The sequence below is a fragment of the Dromaius novaehollandiae genome, chromosome 2 (genome assembly GCF_036370855.1).
Source record: "Dromaius novaehollandiae isolate bDroNov1 chromosome 2, bDroNov1.hap1, whole genome shotgun sequence".
Lineage (NCBI taxonomy): Eukaryota > Metazoa > Chordata > Aves > Casuariiformes > Dromaiidae > Dromaius > Dromaius novaehollandiae.
Window position 1 is genome coordinate 48225716 of NC_088099.1, and position 22897 is coordinate 48248612.

Consider the following 22897-nt stretch of genomic DNA (forward strand, 5'->3'; position numbering starts at 1 on the left):
AGCTGAAGGTGGCCATATTTACTTGTCAGGAGATGGAACAATGGAGGCAAGAAGCATTTGGAAGAAAGCTCAGAATAATTACAACGTACAAATTATTTGGAAGCAACTCTCTTATTTGCAAAAGAAAAAGTGAGAAAACACTGTTCTGATCCCCTAATCCAGAGTAACAAATGCACAAAGTCCACCTCCTTACACAATATTTCTGTATTTTTATTGTCCTCTCTTTGCCCTTCTTTCACACTGAATGCTCTTTGCATTGTCACAGAGAAGTTTTTTCATTCTTGTCCCCAGGCTCATGAAACTGTGGGCTTTGGAGAAGAAGGAGAAGCAAAATCTCCTCTTCAAAAATCTCTCCTCTTCAGGTGAATGCTGAAGAGTCTGTCAGAGTCACCCAAGGGAGGAGAGCGAGATGACTGTCTCTTGCTACTCTGTCAATTTTATTTGTACGGAACAACTACTTCTCAGCCTTCTACCGCCATCTTTATCAGCAGCCCAAGCCCTTGGAGATCTGAATTATCAGCTATTTTCTTTTGAACCACTATAGATCAGATGACGTCTCCCTTGCGCAATCCACTTGCACCCCTAATTGTTGTGACAACACTTGTCATTTAGATAGCTCTTTCATCTTCAAAGCACTTCACAAACATCAATTAACCCAAATCTAGATTAATTAATCTGACAATTAATTTGCCATATACCCAGCAGTTACAATAATGGAGAACAACCCAGTGCCTATTAAAGTCAACGAAATGATTTCCCTTGACTCCAAAAAAAATGGATCAAGCTTATTTCTTGAGTCTGTTTCCCTGTCTTAAACCTCCAGCACAATCTGGAGTTTTTCTTCCCCAACACCTTTATTGCTCTATCATGAATACAGTCGAAAAAAGAGAAGAGGGAAAATGGAACACGTGAGCTGAGGTTACACACACCAGGGCTTAATCAGTTTTGTTTTAATGACAATCTTAGATCTCACACCCCACCTGCACAGAACTTAGGAAGATTGATTGGATCAGTTCTCAACATGCACAGATGAATCAGGGTCCCAAACACACTGCTGTGATTAATGAATTCAGGAGGTACTCATATTATAAACTGATTGCTAAATTATAGATTAACCCAAACTGGTAATACAGGATGAGTAATTGCATAAAATTCCCCAGAATCACTGTACACCTTGTCAAGAGGGCCACTTGAGTTTTTAATAACCAGTATAGTGCTCCTTCAACCACAAGCATCTAGCAAAAACAAGGGAAATAGGGAGAGAAAGCAAGAGAAACATTTAACAGCAGCAGTATTCTAAAGACTCATTTACTGGAAAAGGAGATCCTATGACATTTATGCAAGTAGGCCTCAAAGAGACCACCCTTTACAATGTGCCCTTTATTTTTAACTTTATGAGAACCCCCAAAATAATGGATCATCTTCTCAGAAGTCAGTTTTAAAACTCCTACTCTTCTTAAGCAGTACAAATATACACAAATATTTTTTTTAGCTTCCAACCAATGCATTGCTTTATATGAACTGCTGTATTAAGTAAACACGATCTCCCAATTCTTAGACTAATTTTTTTCTGTTTGCTTTGAGCACCAAAAAGAAACATGTAATTACCTAAAATTATCAGTTGCACAGCCTGTTTTACAAGAACATCTCTGAAAATTCACAACAATTTATCATCCTTAAAATGCCTGTTAAATAAATACTATTCAGATTATTAAAGAAAGATTTGCACCCTCCAAGAGTGAGGCAATCATTCTAAAGATTGCAGGAAAATATCCTGACCTAATAAAAAAGAACTAAGACTCACTGAAAAAGTAAACTGAAAGCATCTTTAGATTCATATGAAAGACATATAAAATCTTGATACCCCCCCTTTCTTGCTGTTGAAGATTTCCACAAGAAGGACTCCATATGCAAAAATCTCTTCAGCAATATGAAGGTAAGCAAGGACGTAATGACTGACTTCCCTGGCATTAATTTTGTGAGAAAACTGAGCAGGAAAATGTAGAACTGCAGAGTTAATCAGGTATGACTGAAATCATGTGGTCAAGTAAATAAACTGCAAGTCTAGCCTAGGTTCTAACTGGTTCTTGGACTCAGTCTCTTTCTACATGGAATTAAAATAATAAAGAAAAAAGGCAATAACAAATGCGTATTTTATTATGAAATAGTATGAAATCCTTCAGTTCAAGCTTTCCTAATTGTTGTTTGATACTGCTTGGATTGTCCTTTGTGCCACATGCCTTTTAAAATCCTGCACAATTATTATTGCTTTTGACCATAAACCACATCCTTCTACATTAGTGCTTCAAATACTGTATGACAGCTAAACCATGGAATAATAAAAGCACTAATGGATTTGTCAGAATGTATTACTTATTGCTTGTCTCTTAAGCTTTACTTGGCCTTCTTCATAGGTTCTGCTCAGTTACTTTCACTGCTGGCTTTCAGAGATACTGAGTGCTTATTGAAGGATTACAGCTTATAAAATACCTGTATTAGCAGAGCTGTAGTCAAGTCTTAAAGGTCTGAAAGCTTATTGATCTAGAAAACATTGCAGTAGTAACTCAGAGAATATCAAAATAATCACTGCTACTTGCTTTTTCTTAATTCAGAATGGAGCAGCCAATATATTCACAGTCACAAACTTTTTTCACCTTGTGAAATGATCCAAAGAAATTCTTGTCATTTTGTGTGAAAGGTATAACGCTCAAATGAAATCAGAAAGAAACACGGTTATGGCTATTGGAGAAAGGCCTCTCCTTCAAAATACCATAATATAACCTAAGATCAGACCCTAGCAAAAAGATTAAAATTAAGATAAAGTGATTGCCTATTTCCATCCAACATAACATCAAAATCTTTCTTGCTAAGGAAAGGCAGGTTGTGGAGCTTCTTCTATTAATATTAAGCAAGGATCACATTATATAACAACGTCAACAAGGCAGAAAAGACACTCTGCAGATTATTAATTTAAGCAAAGTGCAGATCTCTCAAGAAGACCTTGTTAACAATGATCTACCATAAAAATATTGCCTGTGAAAATTTACATTGAAAAGGCCAGGGTATTGCTATTTATAAAAGTCTTAGTATTAAAATGAATTGAAAATCACAATGATCTTGATGGCCCTGTAATGCATCTCAATATACTGGGTGCAGATAGACCCCTCACCAGAAAACCAAACATATAATCCACGTGCAAAGAGTAATAGCTACTCCAACAAGTTCAATGGCCAGAGCCAAGGAAATCAACAGGACATAAGAGAGAATGGGGAGGAATGGCAGAACCAGCCTTTAACCTCACTAGAAGTGTACAGTAAAAGGCAACCTTCCCACGGTTACCCAAAGGTAGCCTATCTTTTCTATACAGTAATGTCAGGGCTTCATGTGGCAAAGAACCATTCATACACATGGAGGCCTTATGACCTCCTGATGTAAGTAGTGCTCAGTGGTGCCAGTCCCACCCATAACTGTACAGCATATACATGCATAAACGTCAGAAGGATGAGGAAGATATTCTGTAATCTGTTCTAGGTAGGGATGAAGCAATAAACAAACTGACAACAATGATGCAGTTCCAACATACAGGAAAGATTTTCGAAAGGTGGGGAAGTGTCTAATGGACATTATTCTTTTGAAAATTTCCCCTGTACTGGTGAGAGATGGAAAGGATGTTCTAAATAGACATGACAGGTGCTTTCCTTTCCTTGCAGCTTCTTCTCCTACTTCACCTGTAGCTATCTTTTTCTTCCAGGTTTTCCTCCCTTTCTTTCCTTCAGGGCAGAATTTCTTTCAGTGAGGTTCTCTATACAATCTCAGCAGAAGATGTTCTTACTCTATGCCACATGTACCACGCGGTCTGCACCTCTACAGTACCTTGTTAGATGTTTATTCATCAAGCATTACAATACATATTAGCTAAACAAAATCTTACATTACCACAATTCCCCTAAAACAAGAAGAACCTACAACTGTTAGAATAGATGGACAATAGATTATAGCCCTCGTTCAGTTTTGTCAGTAATAACCAATGTGAACTGAAGATAGCATTTACATATTAGAAAGACAATGCAGTACTTTAGGATCAAAGAGGAATTTTGTTCACTTCAACATATACAAACTGTCAGTACTGTTAGCATTAAAAGTAGTTATGACTGGCACTGAAGTGTGACGACTTCTCAGGTGGTTTCAATGTCTGAGAAGAAAAGCTCAGTAGGTTCATAAATCCAATGTATCATTTTCATAATAAAACCTAGAGCAGAAATAATTACAGTAAAGTTTTACAAGGCATCCTGAGAGGAATAAAAAAATAACTGCTCTCTGCACCACAGCTAAATAAAGCAAAATTAGATTTTTTTTAAAAAAGCCTGCAAGGAATTCAAATTAACAGACTTTGCAAAGGATGCTGGCAAAAGACTTTTTAAGGGAGACCCTAATTATTGGTTGCTTTGATTTTAATGACCTTGCACATCTTATCTTTTTAAACATACATTTTTAACTGGAAAGTTTCAAATGCCGAGACAGCACAAAGGCTGCTTTCGGTGCAAGACTTACAAAGGGCAAACTTCTGTAAGTTAAGCTGTATTGTTTCAGTGTATTTTTGTAATGTTAATCCCCATTCCTCATAACATAAATCAAACCACTAAGCTCAGTACACGTAATTTCAATGGCAGAGAGGAAAGACCAAGATTTCAGAGCTCCAAACAGCCTGTAGAGGTGCACATGTCGAGCATGAGGGAGCCAAGGGAAGCGATTGGTGCAATGTGCCGCTGTTAAGAAGGTCTCCCTCCATTTGCAGAATTTACACAAACTGACATTTTCCCTGCAAGCATATCTGCTGCCTCTTAAAACCTTAACTTGGATTATGCTTTCCAGAGTATGTCAGAGAAACAGTTGGTACAGGCACAAAACTATCCAGCCTTAGGCAATTACTGTGCAGTGATCAGACAATCCTGGCGAGAAGCTGGTGCTCAGCGAGGCAGCTGGAGTACACTAAAGTCTCCACGTTAAATACTGCTCAGGGAATTCTTCCAGTGCTTAGCAGTAACATATTGCTGTATACTTTATGAAGTGAAACAAAGCATTTAAAGTCAGATTTTTAAAAATACGGTAGTCTGAAGAGTAGAATGCTTACTCAATGTAAATCAAAGCACAAACATTCATCCGTGCTAAACCCTTCACAAGCCCTTCACCTCTCTAAATCCTGTAATTTCCATTCTTCTCTCCTTGCTGCCATCAAATTCCTAAGTTATAGTCCACACAGAAAGCAAACAGAATTGTCATCTGAAAAGTACTATATGCTGCTACCTGTTAAACACAACTGATTTTGCAGGCTGCTCTATAACAGCAGCCTCATCTTAAATCCACCAAAAGGGGTAAGGGGACTGAATTTTAAAGAAGCTTCAAGCTTCATTCTTATTTTACAACTACTAATTTTAAAATATTTCTGCACTCCTGAGTGATCTGGTGCACACCCCACTACTTAGAGCTTTTCTGGGAACGTCTAAACTGCAGTCTTGGGCAAATACTCAGATACCTATATCAGGGCCTGCAAACACTTGCATACCCAAAAAAAAACACATATTCTCCGAAAATAGGAAAAAATTCTTCAGAACCAGACTGTTTTGAAATTTGTTAATAGGTTCATAAAGTCCATTTTTTCCTGGTTCTCTTCCTTCCCCTTCATCCATTCCTTCACTCATTCTTTTCCTCATCCTCTCTACAGGTAGTCCCAATGGACTACTCTTCTTCCTCTTCAGTTCTCCCTCTTCACCTTATCTTTTGGCAGTATCATCTGCAAACACAAATTCAACTACTGTCTCTGCTCATAACTCAAAGAGCTCCCTCCGTTATTCCTAGACCCACTTTCTGTCCAATTTTAAACCTCAGAATGTTTTTTCTGACACCTCCTCATCTCAATCTCAAAGAGAGTAAAGCATGTTGCCCTCTCCAGAACCACAGTCCTCTGCCCTCATGGACTTGCCACTTGCCCTGATGTTCTAGGCATCTCATTTCATTCGCATTTCTTCCTAAAAGCCTAAGTGATCTAAAAGACCACATATACACAATGTGGTGAAGGCAGCTCTGTGCTAATTTCACTTGTCGTTTGAGCAGCAAAAGTACGATCATCTCTAGTCCCAAACCTGTATGGTCACATTACTATGAGACCATACTACCCATCTCAACTTAAGCCAGCTCAAGAAGTAGATCCTACAAGGGCAGGTACAACTGAGTGTTGATGCTCTAAGTGGCCGTGGGATCCATGCTGGACAAGGTGGCCAGGGACCTTGTGCCCAGAGAGAGGCAGGGTGCAACTTTCTGCATCTGCTTGCATAAGGCACACCCTCAGTGTTTTGCTACATAAGACTGATAAAATGTCTGTCACATTACATCTTTTCTCCACTCAGCATCTCACATTTTGAGTATACAATGTTCTTTAGCATTGACACCTTCAGCTTTTGCCCACCTTTTATTCTCGCAGAATGCTGCAGTAGATTCAATATTACCACCTGCTACTTTAACCATGTCATCTCTCTCTAAATGTCTGAACAGTGGCTCACCCTTCAAACTACATCAAACAAGAACTGCTTGCCCTCCCTTTCCATGCCTTTCACAGTCCACCCTATTCAAAAGCCAAAGCTCAGCTCCCAGCTCTGCCTGAGCTATGATGTGAGCTCAATATCCAAAAAAGCACCCTCTGCACTTTCTCCAGAGTTGCCACTTCGTCATAAAGCAGGAGCCCAATCTTCGGGGGCACCAAACATGGTATTGCTCATTGTCCTTGACCATCCTTTGAGTCTGCCATTTTACTACCTCCGGATAGCTGCTTTTTTTTTTTTTTTTCCCCTCTTCTCCGGAAGATTTACACTGCTTATACAACACAGGGTGATTTGCTTGTCTTCTGTGTTTTGGGCAACTAACTCATTGATATTTAATCTACCCAGGAAATTTATAAAATTGCAGCCTCCCAGGATAACAGTCAGTATCCTGACACTTCACATTACTGTCATCCTATACATGCTACAATAAGTAACTCCTCCACATTTCTTCATTTGCATTAGAAGTCCTCTTTAGCCAATACTGTTAATTTTGCTTGCAGTATAAAATGGAGGCAATTCTTTTCCCACAGCTCATTCTCTATTTCATCTGCTGTGACTCTGTATCAATCTCACTGGACGTGCCAAACACAACTGGTTTGACCATTTACCAACTCAGGGACAGATGGAAAGATCTTTTACAGCTGCTTTCCCGAATCACTTGAGGTGCTCAGCTTCCTTCCAATCTCTCAGATGCATCTATCACACATACCTTTTCTGGCCTCTGAACCATCCTGTGCTCCATCCACTTCTAACTTAACTTTTCCTTGCTACCTTCTCTCATTTTTTCCCAAACTTCCTCACTCTTTTGGTGCTATTTTTTTTACCTTGGACTCATCTCACCATCATCTAATGTCTGCCCAGAAATGCAACCGGGAACACAAAAAAATACATAAAGCTACCACTCACATCTCTGCCTTCCTGGTGCATCCTGGTGTTCCTGTTTGGTAACAGTGCTCATTCTGTGAAGCCAATAAATTACAGACAACATGAGCAGTGTTCATAACTCCTTTCTCCTTTTCCACCCATTTGTGGCATGCATTGTAATGTGTTCCAGACAGAAACCTGGCATTTTATTTTCTCTACTTGCAGAGCACCTCCTGCAGTATGTAGTGAGTGAAAATAACAATACAGAACATTATGCAGCTACAATGATGCAAGAAGAAAGTTTTGCAGGGAGAAGGAAAATTTTTTATTAGACAATCCAGTAATATCAGAGGGAAAAAAAAAGCCAACAAATTTTTGGGTCCAAAGTCTTTTCATTAGGTCTGAAAGGCTGAATAGAGGTTGGGGACAGTGCTCTTTGTTTAACATTCTTTAATTTACTTTTAAACTTAAACCTGATTAGAAGATCTGAAAAATTGAGTTCTGCCTTGATTTAACCTAAATTAGCCACAGAAAGACAGATTTTTCTAGAAGTGCCCAACCATCAGTCTTTCTGCTGACTAATAACAGTGTCATAACTATGGCACATGATTCTCTGTGGCCAGCTCATTCTTCATATATGGTAACAGACCTCATAATTCAGTACTTTTCTTAGAGAGTGTCCAGACATAAAAGCAAGGAACCAGTAGTTCAAATGGTGGCAAGGTTGCCACTTCCCTTGAATATACTTTCAGCAGTTGAATGATGCTGGGTTTAAATTATCCAACTGATTGGCACAAACAGCCCCATCATTTTTTCAGGTTACTGAAAGCAGCATAGAGTATAATCTACTCATTACAGTGGCTTACCCACTTCTGTGCATCACAGTTTGATTGTGGTAATCATAAAACTGCTGTATGATCATCATTTCTGTCAAAGACGACAGCAGTGCAGAGTAGCAATCTTTAATTCAAAAACAGAGACAGAGTTCTGTTTTCTACAAGTAAAACTATTCAAACAGCAGGAACAGCTTCTGACCTTCAGTCTGCGGTCCTGGTCTCCACTGCACAGAGAATTTACAGACACTTTAAAGGTCTTCCAGGCTGGATTTAAGTTATTCATCACAACCTAGGAGTGAAAAGAAAGGAAGGAAAGCTTTAACATTTGCACATTTCTAAACAGAGTGTTCAACAAAAGCCATAATTTTCAATACAGTACATTCCCTAGAAAGAAAAAATGTAGAGCTCAGCTGGAGGTTTGCAGGATGATACACACAGGGTACCTGCCTTGGAGCAGCCTGCAGTTTCCAACACATCTGCTTTAGAAAGCCCCAGAAAGAAGCACAGGTGGGGGAACGGATCTGTGCACAGGTCACACTATAGTGATTGTCTCAGCACTGTCACACCTCAGTGGGGGACTAACTCACAAAGAGAAGGCTGTGGGATACTCCCCTGAACTAGAAAATACAGAAAGGGGGAGATATATTGGGCAATGGGGATGTGCATCAGTTTAGGGATGGGGTCTTACTTGGCAGGAAGACTTTATGGGATCTATATCAGACAGAAACATAACCCTGTATACCTGCTGCAGTTCGATCCTATACTCCTAAATGCTGCTTTTTAAGATAGTGCCAGTCATTGCTATGGAGGCAGCAATGAAATTATGACACAGAAAACAAACGACAAGCACCCAGATTACAAACATTTTGATCACCAGCAACCTGGGAGGAGGCAGAGCAGACACAATATAGCATTAATGGGAAAATACGATACTGTCTGCAACCTGGTTTGGGCTAAATATAATATATATAAATACTCTCCTTCAAATTGAAGAATTTTCTGCCAGTTTAATTAAACTTTGGCTTCACTATCACTCTCCCTCACTCTTGTGTAAGTCAAGACCTGATGCCCATTAGTCAATAGTTACACAAGACATAGAAGTGTTGTTTAATGTGGGTACTTGCAATGCCTGTTGTGACAAGGGAAGCAAAACTGTTCCTCACAACAGCCCACCTATGTATCCTTGGAAAGTAAGTCCAGCGCAATTCCTTACCTCAGTCCTGTGAACAAGCTGTTGGGTTGCATCGTCATTCATCCGGAAAATCTCCAGGAAAGGATCAGATTTGCTGAAAAAATCCTAAAATAAAATATAGAACAAGTTACTCTTAAGACTTCTTTGAGCTTTTCAGGCACATTGAATCTGTGCTTCCCTGACTGCTAATGAAAAAGGAGAGACAAGTGTGGTTTCAGAGAGACCTCTTGGTGTCCCTCAGCAATAATTCATCCTTATCCTTGTTCCACAAGGACTTCCACGGTGCTGCTGTTGTTCTCAGTTTGGGTATTCAATCATGTCAGGCAGAACTGTAAAATGATGTTTTACTTTCTTTTCCCTTTTTACATCCAGTCTAGATTCCTGCATTTTAGCTCCTTCATCCACCTAGTTCATTTTTTTCTGCCCTCCACACCTGTTTGGTCTTTTGACGTCAGTTTTATCATGCTAGGCCCTTTGAAGTGTATTCTACAGTGGAGCAGAACTTCATGCTATCCATCCACCCTTTCAAACAGAAGTTAATTGGCCAAGATACTGTGCTGCTATCAGTTAATGTAAGTACTGGCAAGATGGATTACAGAAGATCAGAGAAGCGAGTCCTCTCTAGGATGTAAGAATGTGGCCCATATTGAGAAGACAGAGAAGGAGAATACAGAAAAATTACTTGATATCTCTAAGTACAAGCAAATCTATGCCAGGCATTTAGGTTCAGATACTTATTGCACTGTAATACAAGTCTCTCCAGCTTTCTGTCCACTTGACAACTCTGAGCATTCTTATACAACTCTAAATTAAGTTGCTTTCTACAGTACAGCTACAGCTCTTTTGTTTCAACAACATCCTATCTTCTCTGGACACACTGGGTGGGGGAAGGAAGTGTTGATGGGTTTTAGCCCTCCACAGCTGGAAGGGGGAAGCTGGCTAATTCAAATTTCTGATTGCACAATGCAGCAAAAGCGGGACTCAAGGAGCCAGTCAATTTTCTGCAACCAATTTGGACTCCTTCCTTTTTCTTTTTCTTCAAAAAAGCCACATGACTAACTCTACATATGTGAATATTATTATTCTTGGGAGGCCATAGCACAAACCATGGGCTTCCATACAGTCTAGGGAAACAAAGAATTCTGTTTGCTCTCCTGATGTTTCTGTACAAGTGTTACTGTAAAAATGATTGTATTACGTATCGTCCTACTGTTTTATCCCCACAAAATGCACATCATACTTATTCTTGACTAGCTGGATTGCTTTTGGGATGGCAACAACTTTGGATAATCTGTTAGCCAACGTCTGGGCACATCAGTTTGGACAAATTTGTTGTCAGGGCATTGTCACTATTCTGCGACTGCAAATAGCAACCAAAGAAATCAGGGCTTTGAAAAGAGACACATGAATTTGAATATCTGGGGCAGGCAGTGAGTCTCCAGGGGACCAAGAAGCCTTGGGCAAGACTCAAGCAACTTATGGTCTTTTCCAACCCCTAAGGACGAGACTTATCAGTGTTGCTGTGCTCAGAGTGCTGTTCTGTAAACGATCCATTTCTTTTTCTGCTACAGAAAACGCAATGGTATGTTTAGAAATGGGTGCAAAGCACGTGTGTTAAATCACATGGAGCTGGAACATTAAACAACAAAGCTGAATGTTTGCTCATTTGTTCCAATTACAGGGTTATATGTTCAATGGAAGAGTGTGAAGAAACAGCACAAAACTCAACAAGGTCTGTAACTCAGGAGGTTGCCTCAATGCCCTTATGCAGATTTAGTATCTGGACTCCATTCGGCTCCTCAAACTGACAGTATGTAGAGGGCTTTGGTTACTAAATTCTGCCAGATTCCTGCACAGCAGAGAGGCCAAGCAGAAAGTAGAGGAGCTAGTTCAATCAGTGATACCAAACTCCAGAGTACATAGGGTTAGAAAAAATTGAGCTGCCTCTTCACACTCACAAATTCATTGTTTAAAGTTTGGTAAAAGTTTAACATTAACAGATTCTTTATCAAAATCAAGTTTGATTAACAAAGTTCTCAAAAAGAAAACACCTCAGAATGATATATCCAAAGAATTTCCTCTTTAGTGCTTAAAATTCAGAAAGGAAACCAAGATTTTGTGAAAGAAGACTCAAAATAAGCTATAGAGGTTTGCACTCTATTATAGTCTCATTCCCAGCTGACTATCATGAAAACAGAAAAAACAAACATCAGCACAAGTGAAGTAATTTTTAATATGCGGATTTAATAACCAAGGCAATACCACCTAAATGGGAAAGGTTTTAAATTCGGATACTGGCTTATAGCATCCCCTTCAATGCAAAAAACCCTCTACTTTCCAGACCTACAAACCAAAAGTCCTTCAACATTAAAGATGCTTCATAACAACTCAAAACTGATATGCTGAAGAAACATTTTGTTTCAGAGTTATTAATGTTTTCAAAGCTTTTTCATCATTATTCTGAATCTAACAGATTTGTTTTATTTCATAAGAACATCTTGTGAAAGAAGAATAGCAGCAATAAACATTTAATGTTTTGATATTTTAATAACATTTAAATGATTAATGTAATGCATTTACCAGTGGTATAATGCACATTGTTTTCAGTATTTGCAGCAGCTACACAGTATTAACACAAGTACACAGTTTAAACATTAAAAAATTAAACACCTCAGCTTCTGAACACTCTGCTAGACATCTCTTTTAGTACCTTCGTTTTCAGAGCATGATAGTTTCTAAAAATCAGTTTGGGGGTCAAATCAAAGGTCTCTCAGAAAGGGGCTGAAGAAGCCAAAAATGACTAATCAATTTTGAAAATTCTCCAGTAGCAGAGTGCAATGTTCAAGGATTTTTTTTAGTACTTTGGTACAAGGAAAACATAAAACAAAGTGGTAATAGCTTATATTTTGCAGACATTTGCTGGAGAATCTTTCTCAAGCCGTGATAAGCATCTTTCTCAGAACAAGAAAAGCCATTTGCCTGACTCAGTGCTCAAAATTTATTACAGCTATGATAAAAATGTAGTTGCTTGTTATGGTAATTGTGACATAGCTATTAACACAATACAACCTTTCGAAAAGTTATTGTTCCACTATGAAGTGCTCTCAGTGGATCTCTTGCAACAAAGGTGTGCCTTCTGAGCTGACTAGGCTTCAATAAAACATGAAAATGTAGTTACACCTTCCAATCAAGCACTGCGATAAAAATATAACCTTTATGTCTGCAAAGTCAGTTAAGTAAAGGAAACTTTCATACCTGGACTTTCCTGTAATTTTATATTTAATGTTTCAGCCACTGTTGCAGCAAAAATCAAGTAGGCTTTTCTTGTTTTATGGCTTCTCTAGAACTCCTGCATTTTTATGCGGGGTAATAAGGAAACAAACAAACCTATACTGCCTGTTAACTTATAGTAACAAATTTTGTTTAATCTGCCAAAAATGTGTTGTTTACATTTTTTCCCTCCTGAGAGTATTTCTTTTAATAAAGAGTATCTAAAAAATAATATTTTTAAAGGGAATGACCTAGTTAGAGCCACTACATTATTGATGGACAGTTCTGTTCTTCATAGTATCTTCTCTCTGTTCTTCAAAGCTACCTGTGAACTGACTGAGGAACACCCAAGTCCTCAGTCCCAGGAGGTCAGGGAGCAACCCAGAGCTGGTCAGTAGTAAATACGGACAACGGGCTGTATTTAAAAGCATATCCCTATCTGGAGCACAAGCACCATATTCCAGGCAGAGGGAAGATCATCTGTTCAAGGACCATAATCCATGATCCCCTTCCAAACAGTTTTCCTTTGAGGGGTGGAGAAAGAAAATTCTTGTCCTTTCAAGACACCACTGATGGTATGGATGGGAAAAAAAAACACTTCTCTTTTCTCCTTAAGGCACATCCACCCCCTTTATCCAACAGTTGTGAGGGATTAGGATTCAACTTGTTTTCTGCCACCCCCAGTGCAACTCGGCTGCTAACCAGAAGCCCTTGTGATTACAAAGGTGATTCTGCATTGCACAGCCTGAGCAATTGCTCCCACAGGCTTCCTCCTTCCTTCAGGAGATCCCCAGGCCAGCCACAGACCTCACTCTGCTTCTCTGATGTGACCTTCTCTCTATCCAGCTCTTTGCCACTCTGAGTAGGGAAAGACATGCAAAACTGTGCTTAGGATTTCAGAAGATGGCTCTTTTTAGTTCTCTGATGAGTTTTTTGGACCTTCATGTGACATCAGAGCACTCATCCTTTTTTACCCATGGCTGAACTATGCAATTCAAGTAATTTCAAGCCTTAAAAACAATAATTATTAACAGTCCCTTGAGCCCATTGATGTCAAAGTCCATTTTAAGTCATACAAAAAAACATAAGCCTCTTCTTATAACTGAAGTAAGCGAAGGTTCAGCCAGGTTCAGAGCTATGTGTCTAGCTGGAACAAATTGACAGTCCTCTTTCAACTGTAAGTGACTTTCAGTGATTTTTGTCAGCTGAAGATAGGATTTTTGACTCAGATAACACATGGTGAGTCACTGCCTGGGTTGCACATAGCCCTATCCAGGAAATGTTTATTAGATGAAGCCCACCTAGACTAAACATGTTAAAATGGCAAGAGTCACAACGCTCTCATCTTGCTTCACATTCATACTCCCTAATTTATCCCCATAAATAAATGTGTTTCAACCCCATAAAGAAACATGTTCCAACACCTCTCTAAAGCTATCTCCCAGACAACCCTGTCCTAGTGCAGAAGCACACTCTGGAAGTATCCTTTAAATTAATATCAACAAGAGCTATGAGCAAGTAATGATATTTACACCAGCCTTCATTTATATCTGTGGCAAAGAAAGGACCTGGTGAAGTCTCATTATGTTGCACATTTCCTCTCCTTTTTCTAGATGTGACAGCATGTGGATCAGGAAAACACTCAAGTGTAGCTTTGGAAATCCAGGTCTAAAAATGGCTGCCTAAGAAGAGCTTGCTAAATCTACTTTTTAACATCTAAACAAATTACGTGATTTGGAATCACTAAGAATCCAGCATCTTGGAAGGAAGGAGTACTTCACCTTTCAGATAAGAAACAAATTGAGGTCCTGATCATTTATGACCGTTAATGATCCTGAGCATAGCAGTGTTATTTATCTGTACATTCTAAATACACCCCAGTACTAGTAATCACTTTCTGCTTGCCTGAGTTTTCCTGACAGTTTCACCTGAAAATGCTATTCATCAGTTACGGCCTGATTTTGAAAACCTGATGTATGTATCCAAAAGTACTCTGATGGATTTGATCAAGCTATCACACATCAAATTTTTATGTGCACATGCTTGGAGCAGCTGAATGTTCTTGACACAAATTTTTGTACAGTGTTACCATCTCTGTTGAATTAGAATCAGCTTTACATACAGGAAAGGAGTATATACTAACGGTAAATACTGTTATTCAGTGCAATTGTAATCATCTGATTTTCAATTACATGTAAAGCCCTATTATCTAGAAGAAGGTCATGGCCTTATGACTCCAATTAATTATAAAGATATGCCTCAGATTACCTCAAATAATTATGTGCTTTCTATAACATGAGAATAACAGAAGGTATGCCTTTGACATGCAAAGTCATCTGGATTTCTTGGACTGAAAGTTGCTAGGGGTACTTATTATATAAAAATTGCTAATTAACAACGGATATCTTCAGAAAGATACATTTCTTAGAATGGAGAGTAGTGTTTGAATCAGTGCAGAATAGAAAAATAAGATAAAATAGAAAAAGGATTTAACAAATATACAGTAGTCTTTTTCTGATATTCAAGCTACATTTTGTTGAATGAAAAGTGTATCTTGACTAAGCTGTTATGACGTTTTCCAGCTTTATTCTAAGATGCCTATTTCAACTATAACATCTCTGACTACTTACAGAAAGCTCACTTATCTAAGCACTTCTGATCTGTGGCATTTTAAATGATTAAATTGTCTTAGTTATAGCATAATTAAATTGTCTTGACTTTAATTAGATTCCCTTGAGTTTATTTTAATTACTTCGCAACTTGAGGAAAGCCTCATTGTGAACACTGATCTGAAATCTCTGATGTGTTTAACGGTATCGGGCAAAAAAATCTGTGGGGGCAAAATCTCATCAAATTGTATTTGCAGGCATTCTTTTATCTTTCAATAAGGTTAATATCAAGCAGCTTACCTTGTCATCCAATTTCCGCGCACTGAATGAAAGTTCAACGTAGTCATCATTGCCAGATAATTCCTCAGCAATCACCTAAATGGAAACCTACATTGAGTTTTGCATGGTATAACGGAAGGGGAGAAAGATGGCATTTAACATTGTGAAGACTGTAGACCACATTAGGAAACTGAAGTGTGATACAAGGTAACAGGCTTCTCCTTGCAACCAGGAAGGGCTAATAGTGTTCAGTTATTCCACTGCTCAGCTGATGGGCGGCAACTTGTTAAGGCTCCAAATCTGAATCACTTTGGATCACACGATTATACCCTGGCAATCAGTTGTCAGTGGACAGACATCAACATCCACCACTGAGCCCTTTCTCCCGACAATGTACTTTTCCTCAGATAGGATGCTAGAGAATTCCACAAAGTCTAGCCATGTCTAAGGGAAGAAAAAAGCTACAGAGGAGTTGTGTCATTTGGGCCTAAAGTTTAGATTATTCTTATGCTATTTCAGTGTCATTTGGCATGCTAAATGGAAAGAGGAGAAGTGAAGTCACCTGTCATTAGTTGCTATGAAACACAGATCTACAATAGGAGGGTTCTCCTGGTACAGTTTTACTGCAGTACACTGGCAAAACCCCTTACTGCAGATTCATTTATAAGAGTAATGCTGAAATAATTTACTGTGGTTCCTTCAGTTGGCATAATCTATACTGATAATTATGCCAGTCACTGTGCTCCGTGATTTTGATTAAAAAAAAAAGCAAAACCCAAAAAAACCCAGAACAGCAAAATACCCCTCCCTACTTGGCTGCTAAAATACATCAGTGGAGAGAAAGCATTAACTCAAGCTGGTATATTTGACTTAAAATCGTTCTTTGAAACAAACCACATTTTGTTCTATTTGACAGTTATAAGATCATTTCCTATTGCAAGTATTCTCCCCACAGATTAAATCACCCCAAAGAACACAGCTGTATCATGCCCACAACCACTTATTCTGCAGTAACGTCAGTTCCCCAGACAGGATCAAACTGTTTCCCTCCTACAGACTTCTGGTCCTTGGGGAGCCACTGGGAAATCCCAATGTATTTTTTAAATCAGCTCAAGGCTGCTGGGGTTAGAGTTGCAATCAGTAAACTGCAGTGTAATACCCTTACTACCCAAGTGTGCAGCTCCCAGGAATTATCCAGGCTGCCTACAGCCTCAATAAATAGTATCTTTGGGGATTTTTAGGGCCTTTTCTTTCTTTCTCTTTTTTCCTTTTTGACAGAAACTAGCTTAGGCTCACAGCAATAAACTGGTATTCCCTCATGCAAAGTATTCACATGTAGCCATGTCCATGCACAAACGTTTCACTGGGCATTACAGTACAACCACACAGATATGTACCTGTGTTTTACAAGTTCGAGGCAAGTGTGAGCTTGCTGAAAATATGGTCCACAGAGTCTGACAAAACATTTTGCTTCCATGTTGTCCGATGGCTTAAAAGATCACATGCTGTGTATCACTGCCAGCGTGCTGAGATTTGCACACCAAGTTTCACAAATATTTTTAACTGAAAATAATGAGCCCTCTCTCATAAAGGTTGACAGACTTCTAACTGGAGAGGTTGCAAGGGGTTGGGTTTTTATCCCACCACCACATAATAAAAACGTGCTGATGAGACATTCCACAGACAAAGGCACAATAAAACTAAGCAAACCATTCTGAGATAGGAACTTTCAAAATCCTATGCCAAATTCATAATTCAGTATGCTAAACAAGTTAGGAAACTGATATTTGTAAGTTCAACATTTGACAGACAGCTGGTGTGTACTCCGGGACCAGAAATAATGATAAATGATCCTTTTTGATTTATTCTGTTGAGAGAGTAAGCTTTACACAAAGTTATTTTTGCTTGAATTCAGTTTTCTCTTGTTTGTATGAAGTCTCCCTGCTTTGTAATACCACTGGCTAGAAGCCAAAACAGGTAACTATGGTTTATGTTTTATGCTTCTCATCCAGTGCTGGGCCAGCAGGGACTATTACCTCATTTTCTCTCATCTCCTGTATATCACAGATCATTATTTTTTTCCAGAACACTCTGCTAGCAAGCCTAATCATTTTGGTTGAACTAAACCATTCGTGCTTTCACAAGACTAAACTGCTTAGTGTCCCTGGCAGAACAGGAGGGGTGTCCAGAACACCCATGGGACTGGGGAGTTGAAATATGCCCCTATAATCCCTGTAGGCAAAACACTCCAGTTATTTAGTGAGCAAAACTCTTTCCTGGTTCTGCTCAGTCTGAACAAGGGGGAATTCCTTTCTAAACCCAGACCAAAACTATGTTTCACCTTGCACATTTAGAAATCACTTCTCAGCCAGGCATCAAGGAAGACAGCTAAGAAAGAAAATGCCCTGGGCTCCAAAAGTATTGTTTCTCACAGTCTGCTGTGCCTTCCATGGCTATATTCAATCTTTGATGCTTCAGAGGAAAGCAGGAAAAAAAAAAAAAAAAACCCAACCAATCAAACAAAGAGAAACCCATCTGGCTAATTACATATCAAGGAAAAAAATCTTTCTCAACTCCATCAGGCAACTCAGCAGAGAGTCCCGCAGTGGAGTATTTTATGATAGCCACTGTCTTAATGCAGAGCTGCAAATGTCACAAGCATACTAGGTTCAGTGCAGACAAGCATGATCTTCCAACAACCCAGCAAAAACAAAGATGAAAGAGATGTTATAATTTAATTTGCAGATTTCAGGATGCACCCAGTCCAAAACTGCATGAAAACCCAGCTAAAATACCTAATCTCATTGAACTTCTGTGTTTGTTGTTGCTGTTTTGAGACAGGGTGGTTTCTGAGATTTTTTAAGAAACTGGAAAAAGTCCAAAGGCCTTGAAACACAAGATGTCTTCATCTTTCTAACACTAACCATAAAAGATTTGCATTTAATTTCCTGAAGAATAAAATAAGTGGAACTGTTCACATGCAACATCTTTAGTTCTAAATTTGTGTCCTTTCCTACCAGTCAGAAGCATGTCAAAATGAATCCTAGAGCTTTAAATAAAAGTAATCAAGCAGGACAACACTCCTGCTGCCAGCAAAGTGCCTTAATATTAGTAAATATTATGGCTCTTGTAAAAAGACATACATTATTTGTTGCCTTTTTTTTACCATAAGTATTTGTCAGAAACAGTAAAGGAATCTTTTAAATAAACAATTTAAATGCATTTCTCAATTAAGGGTTGTGCTGGTAACTTAGCAGGATGCTTTTATGCAGAATTAGTCACATTAGATGTTTTTAAATAAAAGGAAAAAAAGAGTGTATTTAAGACTGGCTTACTGTTATAGATGATTTCCCTGCTGTGTTCCCATGTTTGAGCAAGGACTTGGAGAGTTTCCTCTGAGAAACAATCTGCACAAAAATCAAAACAAATGGGAAAAAATTAGAAACTGTAGTAAATACATGGCTTATTGTGATTTCAATTTTATATTGTCTTTCTTTGTAGAGGGCAAGGTAGGGCTTTGATCCAGGATCAGAGTCCTAGCATGGTAAGTCAATAGCCAGTTTCCCCAGGAAGCCCGTAGACAGGATGCAGTGGCAGGGCAAAGCACCGAGACAGGGTGAGGCAGAGCGGGAGGAATAAAATTCACTGAGTTCAACAGAAAAACAGAAACTGCACCTCAGAGTTTACTCAGCGGTTGCCATGACAGGGACAGCAGGACAGAAGCAAGTTTTAAGTGGACTTAGATGGCAACAAGGTGGCAGCTATATACAATAAATCTACCGGAGATGCCAAAAAAAGCATTTCTTTTCACAGGAGATCAAAATCTGATTTGAACAGAAAGCATTTATTTTATTTTAAAAAGCCAACAACTCTACAGTCAGAACAGAAGCAAGCAATCTGCCCCTTAGTTTTAGTTCCAAATTTGTCTCCTTTCTTACCAGGTATCACACCTCACCTGGAACACAACATTGCAAATGTTGTACCTCGAATAAATGTTATCAGAGCTACAATGACAAAAGATACGCTTTCCTGTCACAATAATCATTACATTTCAATAACAGTCTCGAAACCTTTAAAACCAGACTAGTAAAAATATTAGAAAAATACAGTATAGGAAAAAACCTTACAGTGCTTCATAATCAGGAAGCTACAGCTGATATCCCAGTATCTTAGATCCCTCATGCCTGTAAAGTTTATGCTGTATTAAAACGTTTCTTATTGGAAAACTCCAAAACGCTGACAGATATAGAGGTAGCTCTACAGCTTACGAGTCACAATTAATATTATTCGTAAAGTCACAGCATCGGAACAGGATCATGCTGGGCCAGGTGCTGTGCAGACAGAACAAAATATTGTTCCTGCCCTAGAGAAAAACCCCAAACTCTGGCACGTGGCTTTTATACTACGACCAGTCCTTTCCCACATCTAACATTACTTGGACAGCTTCATTCAGATGCTAATATATAACATAACACTTCAAATAAAATGATCCACAAACAGAGACAAAACTATGTCTTTGGCAAAATACACAGAAATACTCATTGTAAAAGGGAGGCAACTGTCAAGGGAAAAGAATGGCTCCGAACACTCCATTAGAGTTCTGGGCGTTACACAAACTTTAATGATAAGCTAGGTCAGTAGGTAATGGCCAGAATCAGAGCAGCCTAAGTGACCAATGCAAAATCATGGCCAGTCACAAAAAGCCACTATGAGATAGGAGCAAAAGCACAGCCCTGATGTAAATTCTGGCCTTGCATCAGCATTGGGGAAATGTCTGTCCTACCCACCATCTCACAGAAGAAATTTGACACCACAAAGTACAACAGCAAAAGTTCAAAAGTGATCCTGTTTTGCATCATCTGAGCAAGAGACCTATAGGGTTCAGTTGAATATGGCAGTGGACTAGCAAGGCAGAATCAACATATTTCTGTCAGACCTAAGAGGTATTTTATAATCCATCCATGAGCACTTCCCCAGTGAAGCACCACAAGCTGTGCACGCTGACACGTTCAGATCCCTGCAGGCAGAAGCTGCTACCTCCCCTGAGCAGCGCTTTTGTGGCAAGCAGAATCAACTGCCCAGTGGGGCATGCAGACGCCCGAGCAGGCGATTCAAGTGCTCGCTTAGTGTCCACATCTGGAAAGAACTGAGGCATGTCTTTAATTTCCACTGAAATTAAGGAAACTTCAACAGATCATACAAATTTGGTTCTTTCCATAGTGCTTTTGGGTAAGGCTCCTTGTTATTCCTCCCTGTGTCCATCTTTCACAGATCACAGGGCTTGATCTAGAATCCCCTTGTCCAGCTCCCCAGTCTTAAGGAAGGGTCATTTCTGACAGACGTGTCTCTAATCAGTTCTTAAAGATCTACAAAGGCAGAGTGAAACAACTTCCTCTAGCAAATTATTACAGTATTTGTTATCCTTACTGTAGGTATATTTTCCTAACAGCTAACCTGATTCTCTGCAATTTAAGCCTGTTATTTCTGTCTAATCCACCATAAATAAGACAGACAATCTTTTTCCCTTCCTCCTTTAGGCAATCATTTATCTCAAGACTAATATCATCTTTCCACAGTTGTCTTTAGACTACACAACCCAACTTTGTTCTCTCTTTCTTTTTTGACCAAATTTTCCAGACCTCAAACTGCTCTCCTCAATTCCCACTGCTCTCTGCAGAGGCCTCACGTACTGGCCCATATCCTACTCTTATATAATGCTCAAAATTGGTCATAACATTCCAGATCCTTCTTGTGCAAGAAGAGCTTCTCATGTCTTGCAAGCTGTCCTGCTAACACACTCCAGAATGGCATTTGACTTTTTTTAGAACACCATGATACTGGTGACTGAACGTTAATTTTACAACTATTCCAGATTTGTCTTTGCCAGTTGCTTTCTACCCTGCATTTTTGCAGCTAGTTATTATTCAAGTGAAGAATTTGACACTAATCCTTTTTGGATTGCCTTCCATAAACCAACCTGCTGCCATCACCTCACTTGCTTTTCCAAATTAATTTAAGGATTTCACCACCAGTATTGTTTGGCAACCACAACGGATACAGATAAGAGTACAGAAGAGGTAATCAGTAGTGCTAGGATTCAGAAGCCTTTTCTCCCCTAGGATCTTGGAAAGATTAATCACTTCAACTGCTTAAGTCACCTGTATCTCCATTCTCTCGTCAATCAAGTAAAAATTGTTGCTTTCCTGTGAACTGAGAGGTTCAATTTAAAAATCACCTTGTGTGAGATTCTCAGATGAAAGTTAACAGAGAAATATGTTAAATTATTCTTAAAATATTACTTAATTACAGATTCTGAACCTAACAGTCCATGAATTATAGCAACTGGGACGCAGGGCACACGTATCTCTGTGACCTCCCACCACAGATGAACAGAGAACTTCATAAAATTCATTCAGCTCTTCCACTTTAAGCTGTGGGCCTTGTGCACCAGAAAACTCCTCAGACACATTCTATATATATATATCACTGGTATGAGAGAGAACTTGGATAGGAACATGTCCTTCAGGTGTCCTCCTTTAGAAAGAGCAGGACTTTACCCCTTGAACTATTCAAATCCCTACAACTCCCTTGGCTGCTTTGCACAGTGCCCCAGCTTTCAAGAGACATTTGGCACAGGGAAACCTGAAGCTTGGGAGCTCCTGTACAGATGGCAGATACATGGCTCAGACTTACAGAAAATGGAATTTATTTTGATATTCCTGTCAGGGCTCAGAGTGCATCCCCCTTCTAGGAGTTTAGTTGGTTAAGATAAAGAGTTCAGCTGGCTGAGTCAGCTCAGCTCAAGAGTTCAAAGCCCAATGTCAGCTGCTTCGCTGGTAAAAACTGGCATGGAGAAAACTAGAAGCGAGGGCTTGCCCCTCTCTCCATTGGGAATAGCTTTAAACTGAGGCTTTACCAGTGGCCCTAGTCCTACCTTCCTCCCCCAGTCTGACCCCGACCCAGACCCGCCAGCTCAGCTTCCTGGCTTGTCCTGGGACCTGCCTCATCACCGTGGACTTGCTGGGTGAGCAGTGGACTGCATCTGACCCTGACCACTGTTTCTGGCCCTGATCCTGACCCCCACCTGCCACTCTGCATCCCAACTCCTTGCTGGTGAGCTTGCTGCTCCCACTTGCCCTATTATCGCACTGTGTTCCCAGCTCACTTTCCTTTGCAGAGCAGCCAGTCCTCGCTGCTCCCTGACAGTTCCCATTGCTAGATCACATTAATAAAATTAGTCCTCTAAGCCAT

General features: G+C 39.4%; 1 protein-coding gene across 1 annotated transcript in view; it reads right to left on the minus strand.

Moving 5' to 3' along the window:
• Window positions 1-22897, minus strand: part of CPNE4 (copine 4) — a 233602-nt gene that overhangs the window by 82302 nt on the left and 128403 nt on the right. Inside the window, exons 4-7 of the mRNA XM_064506403.1 lie at window positions 18982-19053; window positions 15668-15742; window positions 9510-9593; window positions 8496-8585 (exon numbers count right to left, since the gene is read on the minus strand). Of these exons, the coding sequence (XP_064362473.1) occupies window positions 8496-8585; window positions 9510-9593; window positions 15668-15742; window positions 18982-19053 (321 nt within the window). The remainder of the gene's footprint in view (window positions 1-8495; window positions 8586-9509; window positions 9594-15667; window positions 15743-18981; window positions 19054-22897) is intronic.